The sequence below is a fragment of the Ixodes scapularis genome, unplaced genomic scaffold (genome assembly GCF_016920785.2).
Source record: "Ixodes scapularis isolate PalLabHiFi unplaced genomic scaffold, ASM1692078v2 PGA_scaffold5__190_contigs__length_132052651, whole genome shotgun sequence".
In the NCBI taxonomy this organism is placed as follows: Eukaryota; Metazoa; Arthropoda; class Arachnida; order Ixodida; family Ixodidae; genus Ixodes; species Ixodes scapularis.
In genome coordinates, this window is record NW_024609880.1 from 84885952 (window position 1) to 84895430 (window position 9479).

At 46.8% G+C, this 9479-nt stretch overlaps 1 protein-coding gene across 1 annotated transcript; it reads left to right on the plus strand.

The window, feature by feature from the left end:
• The first annotated feature begins 952 nt into the window (after positions 1 to 952).
• LOC115331085 (myb/SANT-like DNA-binding domain-containing protein 3) lies at positions 953 to 6601 on the plus strand. Its single transcript, XM_040223101.2, has 3 exons — positions 953 to 1512; positions 2078 to 2290; positions 5062 to 6601. Exons 1-3 carry the CDS (start codon positions 1194 to 1196, stop codon positions 5436 to 5438), a joined length of 909 nt encoding a protein of 302 aa, XP_040079035.1. The 5' UTR covers positions 953 to 1193; the 3' UTR covers positions 5439 to 6601.
• Positions 6602 to 9479: the final 2878 nt, after the last annotated feature.

Sequence of the window (9479 nt, forward strand, 5' to 3'; positions counted from 1 at the left end):
AAAAAAAAAAAAGATACTTTTTGAGCAATATTGATGGCGAGAGATTTATTTAAAATTCTGCGCGCGAAGTCCTTGACGTCACGGGCTATTCCGGAATGACCATCTCGGTCGTGAAGGCGAAGCGGATCTACCTCTCCTCCACACGCCCGAAATGTCAAGAGAGAAAACAAGTGAAAAGCAGGTGACTGCCGACTAAATCGCCCTCTCGCACCGTCAATATTGCTCCGATTTCTTTTTTTTTTTTTTTCACGAAGAATTTATTTTTGGACATGCGTGTGCCATTCACGCTGTTTAAAAAAAGTTTTTCTCTTTCTCGGGGCCCTTTAAATTTACCGGGATTGTAGCATCAGAGGAAGCGCGGACTTTGACAGCAAGAAAAATGTCGTTCACGAGGAGAAAAAAAAATTGGGGGGGGGGGGGGGGGGGGTCAATGTTTCTGCAGAACACCCGGGAGAGTCAATCACTGTAATGTACAGAAGCAAGCTAGCCGATTGACGAGGCTAATAATATCTTTTTTTTTTTAAATTATATGTATATATATGTATATTACTTTTTTTAAAGTTGGCGCTGGTGAACTCAGCTTGGCGTTTCAAGACGCTGGGCGACACAGTGCAGTTTTTTTTAGGCATAAACATGTTATATGTAAGGGACCAGTGCCTCGTCAGGCTTCTTAGCCGGACCGCCGTATTCATAAACATTCCCCTACTCGACTCCAAACTCGACTCGACTTGAGTGGAGTATGGACGCGCTACTCCACTCGAAGTGCCATTGGAATTCACAGACGCGAATCGGCACTCACTCGAACTCGAGATTCCGTTCTCCACTCCAACAAGCTTGAGGACGTCTGGGAGCGAGATTATAGCCAAAGGTTTTATTCAAAACACCATTTTCACGTGAAACGTAAATATATTCGTTCGTGTTATCTAAAAACGTGTACCATACAATCATCGAATTAGTGAACTACGAAGTTTTATTAAGGCAGCGTAAAGTTTAGACGTGTTTGAGCGGCAAAACGGACAAAGTCGTTACCTTGTCTGGCAACAAGCGCATTCGCTAGCTGCGTCTTGTCGTTCTCTCGTCGACAGTCGTCTATCTCACGGTTTGTCGATTTCGTCTCGTTTTTTCTTGCTTTCGCCGCCCTTTGTCTACCGTCCAGCCCTGCTTCGTCGCCTCGCCGCCTCGCACGACAAATCATGGAGGACCCCGACGGCAACGACTCGGAAATGGCCGATCCCGAAGAGCGGGCAGGGGCTCGTTTTATTTATACTGCGGAGGAGAAGGCGCTCCTCCAAGCGCTCGTAACGAAACATGCGCGAGTTCTTGAAAACAAGAAGACAAATAACTACTCGAAGGAGGCTAAACTTAAAGCTTGGGAGAAACTCAGCACCGAGTATAACAGCCAGCCAAACGTCCGCTTACGAAGCGCTAAGCAACTTAAGAAGCGTTGGGAGAACGAAAAATCCAGATACAAAAAAACCAAGTCCGACGAGACGAGAGACATCCACGCCACGGGTAAGTCGACAATTTGCATATTTGGTAAACCGTTCCCGATGTGTAAAAAGTAAACATCGGAGAGAAGTCCTTTCGACCAGAACAATGCTATGTGCACGACGTCGTGCTCCTTTCCGGGTCTCGTATAAAACGAATTTTCAAAACGAGTTGTTCAAAGCTGTAGCGTAGCAAAGTTCGCTTCATACGCATGCAGCCGATCCAGGTTCGATCCAAAGTGGGCCCACTTCTTTGCTTTTTTCTTGACATATTTTTTTGTAGAACATTTGGCGTTATTGACATTTGTTTTTTACAATCGTCACAGAAAACAAATGATGTCCCCGCATCTTGCCGGAAGCCTATTCTAACAAAGTGCCCAGAATTCAATTGCCCATACGAAGGTTCCAGGTGGGCCTCCACTGGGTTGTGCTAGATTTTCTCTTCGTTAGGTTCGCCCTAGTCCCCTTAACAATTGTTTTTATCTCGCACGGAGGCGTTTCGAAAATTCAGTGTGCTCTTTGAATTGTTCGTCCCATACATTGTTCACTCTCTCCAATCTGAGCTTCAAATTCTTTGGTTTCTGTCACAGGAGGTGGGCCACGAACAAGCCGGCCGATGAGCCCCTCACTCATTCTTGTGGGAGCGGCGGCAGACCACATGGAGACAGTGGTGACAAATCTCTGCGACAGCGACAGGGCAAGAGACCGGCCAGTGCTGTCGCTGCCTCCGGCTGCAATGTTTGAAGCAATGGTGCGAGGCACTGAAGGCAATGACAATCACGCCTGCTGGAACGACGTGCCAGGTAACTGGGGGCTCTTGGATTGGGACAAATTCGCACCAACATGTCGGGGATGGGTACCGTGAGCCGTAACATGTCTACTTGTATTTGCGACTTGCATCATTTTAACAGCAAATCTGGAACAGAAAAAAAGGCACCGAAGCCTTTTTCTTTTATTGCTCGGCAACGTCTACACTATTGTACATATCTTCGAAGTTCCAAAATTGAAAATGCGAGCAGTGGGTCGTGACATAGTACTGATAGTACTGTGAATTGAAACCAAAACTAGTGGTTAATAGACCTGTTGCAAAGCGTACAGCGCCACGACGGCAGAGAATTTTGGGAAGACTCGGTACAGATCACGTGCCTTCTCGTTGCGCTTCCGCGACAGCGAGTGAGTCGTGGCAGCTGCCGCCAGCAGCAGTCGCAGCCATCCGCCATCCCGCCAAACCGTCGTTGGCGGTGTACCGTATCTGTGGCAGTGGGCGCGTTAAGTCGGCGCTCTTTTACTCCTCCTACTCCGAGTGCAGCAACTAAACGGCGCATAGCGTACAGGAGCGCGACACACCGAGGCTGCGTTCCAAACCTACTCGAATGGATACGAGTTACCCTGGCGGATTATGTCACGCGACATCAAAAATAGAGAAACGCTGGACGCGGGTAGGTTTTCGACAACCACCTTTACCCTAGAGTTAGATCGAGTAAGTTTTGGAACACGGGCTTTCCCGCAACACATCGTAGGATAGCGGTGGCGCAGCAGGCATTTGCGACTTTTATTCAAGCGCATGCCCGCATAAAGCTTTATGCCTGTGGTGCCGGGAACGCCATCCAGATTCGGCGACATTCGGGCTCAGTCCAGTCAGCTCAATCCTATCACCAGCATCGCTCTTTTCAAGCCGTGTGCAGTTTCGTGGCTCCGGGTTCGTTCCTCCGACGTTGCGTCAATCGCATGTGGCGATGGCAACAATCGTAAAGAAACGTACGTCGCTGACGTTCGCGACAAAGCTTGAAATCATCCGCCGCGTTGAAAAGGAGAAAAGAAGTCCAGCAGTGCCGAAGCGTACAACATACTGCGAAGCACTTTGAGCACGCTGCTGAAGACGAAAAGTGACATCAAACCGAAGGCTGAACAAAGCAAGCACTCCAGCGCACGCCGTGTTCAAACACCGGCCTTCGAAAAGGTGGGAAGATCACTTCACAAGTGGTTTATGGACGCAAGGGCTCTGAACATTCCGGCGCCAGGCCGATGCTTCAACAGAAAGCAAAGGACTTCGCGTTCATCCACCAAGCACAAAACGTCGCCGCAAGTAGCGGGTGGCTGCAACGCTTCAAAGCCTGTTACAACATTGTCGGGAAGACGGTCTCACTTTTACGCCGCTACTGCAGTGCAATCGACGGTAGTGATCTGGCGCTGGTGGACTGCTTGGAGACAGTGGAGCCGGCCGTAATAAGGCATGCGGTCAGCTCCACGCAGCAATCTACGCTGCGGCAGTTTTTTTCCTCAAAATAAATAGTTCACCTTAACGCTTCACGTGAATACTATACTTCATTTCAACTTCCGTCCGAACGCAGCCAAAGCTACGTGTGGCCGGAGCCAATCACACTCCGGCAATTGGTCACGCGATCTCGCCTGCACTTGGTATCGCTCCGCTGCGCCGCTGGTCGTCCGCGCCGCCCGCGCTCGCCGAGTATTTCGTCTGCTACGGGTGTATCAACGAAATCGTCTGCTACAGGTTTAAAAAGTGACCTTTCACGTTCTGAAATTTAGTCGCAGGGGATGTCAGTATGTATGCTGGCCGCTGGCGTCTGTGTCCGAGCTTTCCACCTGTTCGGCATTTGGGCATAGTTTCAAGATGTAAGTAGACATTGCAAGATGCCCGACGACCCGGCCGTTGATGTTTCTTTGTATTGTCTGGATGTACCAATGCTCGAGCCACAGTCCTTTCTACCAGCTTCTTGGCGTACAATGTGATCGGCAGGTAAAGGGGTGCCCTGATTTCGCTGTGTATCAGGGAATTGTAGTGGCCCGGACGCTTTTCTTGTTTACAAAGCATTTGCGGTACGACGCGGCCGGAGTCTCCTGCAGAATTGAAAAGTAGACATTCATCACGACCTCTCGCACCTGACGACCAGACATGCCTTTGCGAAAGGACGTTTTGAAGAGACTCGGTGAGGAAAGCAACAAACAAGCAGCGAAGCACATGATTCGGCAATTACAGGAACAAAATCAAAACTGAGCGCTGCAGCCGTGTTGCCAGCGGACGTACGTTTTTTCACCAAACCACATGTATCTACATATATTAGTAAGAACTTAAACTTCAGATATTTAATTCCTTTAGTTGCAAATCATTCTCAGCAGTACACATCAGCAGTACACATCTGGAATATTGTGCAGCGTTTACGCACAGAACACTTGTTTAAAAGGAATTACTTTTGCGGACTACTTTGCGATGCGTAAAAATGCTCTTCTCGAAGTTGCGAACCGTCCGTCAGCCTTTGGCTGCGCTCGAACGGAAGCTGAAACGAAGTATAGTAATTTTTTGCCGTTAGCCTTTCACTGATTAAATCGCGCTGTACTTTGACGCTCTTTTTGTGTGTGACTTTGTATATCGAATTTTGATTATATCGAACTATTTCACGGTCCTTGCACTGTTCGATATAACGAGGTTTGACTAGTTTGCTAACGCCTAGCTTTGAACATTTCTACGAAAGGCCCATGTTTCTGTTGGGTCTCTTCCCCTGTGTACTTGCTCTTCCCCTAGCACTCACAGTGCCAATGTGTTTTGCACGCCCAGATGCTCCTGATCCGTCCGCCTCACCTCTCCGAGACAGCAGCGTTGGAGCTGCTTGTGTGACTCCGCCGGCAAGGAGCATTACCTGCCCCCGTGCTGAGCTGCCAAGCGGGGCATCCAGAAGAACTGGAAACCGCATCGCAGCACTGGAGCGGATCATGGCTCCCGAAAAGGAGGCCCGTGTAGACATCCTCGAGAGGGAAGATCGGCGGAAGGAGGCGCAACATTTAATGCAAATGCGCATACTCCGCAACAAGCTTTTTGAGCAGCGACGACGCGGACGGGCAGAGTTCCAGCTGCTCCAGCTGGAGAGAGAGATAAAGGTGGAGCAGCTGGCAGCCCTGCGCTGCAAGCTACAAGGGTGTGGGAATCACGATTAAATTTGGGTTCTTTCAGTTTAAAAGCATTCCGAGGATTTACTTATTTATTTTATGTGCGCTTCATTGTAGTGAAACGATAGAACCTAATGTGTTTTGCATATTCGGAAGTTGAATGAAACAGCACACTACAATTGAAGGGAAGGGTAGGTCTTTCGTTAGCTCTGTGCTGGCCACAAGTCTTTCCCAGAATATGTTAGATTGACCAAATACGCGGAATTGGATTTGAAAATCAATTTATTCGAGCGCTTACTACTGAATTCGTGTCCGAGTATTTGCACGAGTCAGTGACGGGTCAAGAACAGAGTACAAGCTGGAGATGAGAAGTAGGACGGAAGCTTTAAGTGGAGAGGAGGTTTCTCCTCTCCATCTCAAGCTTCTGTCTGCTTCCTCCTCTCCAGCTTGTACACTATCCTTGACCTGTCATTGACTATAAACATGTGCTACTGGTTGAATATCCCTATTGGAAACACAGTGCGATGATCTGTGTGCGTTTCAGCGAGCCGTTGATTGTGTCGACAGGGTCTGGAGGTGATGGCAGTACATGAGGACGCAGCCGCCTCCGGCGTCGGGGTACTGGTGGAGAGGGTAGAGCAGGTGGGCATGGCTCTTTTCGCAGCAGGGCCAGGTTGTGCAGTGCAGCACAGGCGGTGATGATGAGGGCTGACCGTTCCGCCTTGTACTGTAGCCGCATGTCCAGGCATGGGAAGCGTCGCTTGAACACTCCAAATGCCCGTTCGACCGAGCTCCTTGTTTTTAGGTGAGCTGCTTGGTACCTATATGGTGCAGCATTGGTAATGGAAGCAACGTTGCAAGATAAAGGTCTTCAGGTGTAAAAATCGCCACTGCTGCAACCATCAGTATGGTTCAGTAACCTGTACAGTGCGGCCCATCCATGCTAGCTGCATTTTCGGCATTTTCTATTGCTTACCAGAGGCTACTGTTCTGCACACAGTGGTTTTGGCTGGTGTTTTCTACATTACCGTCTTAATTCAAGTTCTTGGCCCTGGTCCAATTCTAGTGACAAAAAGCAACAATTGACACCGACTAACTGTGACGAGGAAGAACAACAAATGTTCTCGAGGAAAATAAAAATAGAACTAAAATGTTGTATGCTACATACTTTTGAAACAAAAATTTGTCCACAGGAAGTGAATAATGCCAGCTTTTTTTGCCATACAAAGGCCCAAAGGTCATGAACCTAGCCGTGACAAAGATTTGCAGAACTAATAGTAACCAATAGGAACACTGGCTACAGCATCACTTCTTGTTAGCTGTTCTGAATTTCATGCCATTATTTCTTCCAACAAATTAGTACATACCTGCCCTTTGGGCTGTTGGCTACACCTGGGCTGGTCAGGGGCGTCGGAAGAAATGACATGCAGGCATAGCCTGCATCTCCGAGCAGCAGGCCAGGGATGCGCCGATTCTCGTACAGGACCCTTGCACGACTGTTATCGAATATCCTGCTGTCATGCACGGAGCCTGGCCATCTAGCAACAAGGTCAAAAAACTGCAGCTGGAGTCCTGTGATGGCCTGTGGATAGGAAGGAGCAGTACAGGGATGAGCAGGTTGCCATGATATGAACACAAGTGCTCAAGCTGATATTTCTACTATGATTAGTATATTTTTGACAAAGTGCATCTGCAAGCTTTGGAAATTAACTAGCATTTGAGTTCTCGCAGTTTTAGGTGACGTAAGCTTCAATGTGGCTTAATTCCTAGGTTTTTCACGCGGTATAATAGAAGAGAATTTGAGCACGGGATAAAATCTCCCTAATATTTTGTTCGAAAAGTATAATTCAAGGGGAAAATGCTATAAAACATGAGCGTTTGCTATAAAATGACAAAAGCCACCTCGGCACCCAATTAAATGTATGTTTCCAAACACACAATACATAATTCTTGGTTTTGAACCCTCTCTAGCTGGCCCACCACCACTCTGCACTGTCGCAGAGTGCAGATCTCTCTACAAGTTCTAGTCTATATCAGTCACAATATCGCCGAGCTTTCACGTGCCACACCGGGTCTTGGCGTGCCGTTGTTTTCAACTTCGCTGTCGCTAACAGCACAGACAGAAGTGAACTTACCTGCACGTTGAGGGAGAAGAACCCCTTCCTGTTCCTGAAGACTTCCCCATTGGGACCGCCAGGTCCCTTTATTTTGACGTGGGTGCAGTCGATGCACCCAGTCACACTGGGGAACTTCCCGATGTTGTAGAAATCCCGCATGACCTCGTCGCAGTCGCCCTCCGGGAAATCCACGAAGCGGGGGAAGAGAGTCTCGGCGAGGACCCGGGAGACACGCTCGATTACGCGGCACACCGTCGGCTGCGACACGTTAACGAGGTCGCCCGTAACTACTTGAAAAGTCCCGGCGCCATAAAATCTCAGCGCTACGAGGAGCTGGAGCATCGGGGACAGTGGCAGGCCGCGACTGCCCTCGTTTGCTTCCAGCGGCAGGCACTGGAGAAGGCTTACTACTGTCGATTTCGTAAAACGATATCGCACCAGAAACTCCCAGTCGTTGAAATGCTCCAACGGGTTGAGCCGGTCCCGGCAACGCCGTCTCGGCACATCGACGTCCTGGTCGGGGTCTCGGCTGTCGTGAAGGACATCGTCCGTTCTCAACACGAAGTCGACGAAGTCGGCGAACGATGCGTCGGCCGCCATGACACTGAACGCACTCGAGTGGCTCGAGTGGCCGTTCAAGGTAGCTCCGGCGCAGACTCGAGATCTCGAGTAAATTTTGGAGTTTCGAGTGGAGATTTTGGAGTCGAGTGGAGTTTCGAGTGGAGATCTGTTTATGAATCGCAAAACTACCCTCAAGTCGAGTTTCGAGTCGAGTTTCGAGTCGAGTAGCGTTTAAGAATACGGCGGTTAGACTGGCCTCTCTTTCAAACCCTGTTGGAAAAATAACAAAAAGAAAAAAAGATACAAACTTTGCACAAGTTAGGAGTGAAATATACCGTCATCGGTAGCTGCTCTAAACCACAGTATGATCACTCATTAACAACTCGGTCCTTTAATCTAAAAAACTTATTGCCATCTTTTTGGGGTAATATGACATTTACAAACATGGCAAAGCTATATTGCTTACGAAAAAAAAATATTGTGAAAATCATTCGAAATGTTTTCGATTATTCCCATTCGGAAGAATTATCTGGACGGTTTCTAATGCTTAATATAAGGGAGGAAAAAAAAACAAGCAACTACGAAGGTGTTGCTTATATTAAAATATAATAAATATATTTTTATTTATCTGACTTTTTTATGTCATATATACTTGCTTATTTCACTGGACATGCTGAACGCTCGCAAGTTTTCGAATGCAAAATAAAAAAAAAAAAACATAAACAATCATAGTCTTGAAATGTCAAAGTACGGGTTCTTTATTTATTGAAATGTTCCAGATGAAAGTGAAATATATAAATAAAGCATCTCATTCTCCGAACTTGCGCTGTATTTGATGAAACTATGAAAGGTAATGTTACTGCTTATGTATATATATATATATATATATATACTTTGTTGTTTGTTTGCTTGTTTGCTTGTTGTGTGTCAAATGTCTACGCTTCCCAAGTTATTCAATTGTCTAGATAAAAATAAAATTATATGAAAAGCATCTCGTTCTCATAGTTTGCGATCTATTTTATGAAACCTTGAAAAGTGATGTTCCCGCTTTGTTATATAGGTTGTTGTTTGTTCTTTTGTTGTTGCGTGTCAAATGTTCAGGTATGAGCTCATTGAGTTATTCAATCATCTCGATGAAAACGAAGTTAACATAAAAGGCATCCCATTTTTGAAACTTGCGGTGTATTTTATGACACTATAAAAAGTGATGCTACTGCTTTGTTCTATACTTTGTTGTTTGCTTGTTTGTTGTTGCGTGTCAAATGCTAAATTATACGCTTCCTGATGTATTCAATTGTCTAGATGAAAATGAAATTAATATGAAAAGCATCGTATTCTACGAACTTGCGGTGTTTTTTATGAAACTAAAAAAAGTGAGGCTACTGCTTTGTTGAATACTTTATTATTTGCC

Bases quoted from the DNA above. Each gene is read 5' to 3' on its own strand.
- LOC115331085 (XM_040223101.2), top strand. From the start codon at position 1,194: ATGGAGGACCCCGACGGCAACGACTCGGAAATGGCCGATCCCGAAGAG. The intron at 1,513-2,077 runs GTAAGTCGACAA...TTTCTGTCACAG, and splicing joins GAGAGACATCCACGCCACGG to GAGGTGGGCCACGAACAAGC. The intron at 2,291-5,061 runs GTAACTGGGGGC...TTGCACGCCCAG, and splicing joins CTGCTGGAACGACGTGCCAG to ATGCTCCTGATCCGTCCGCC.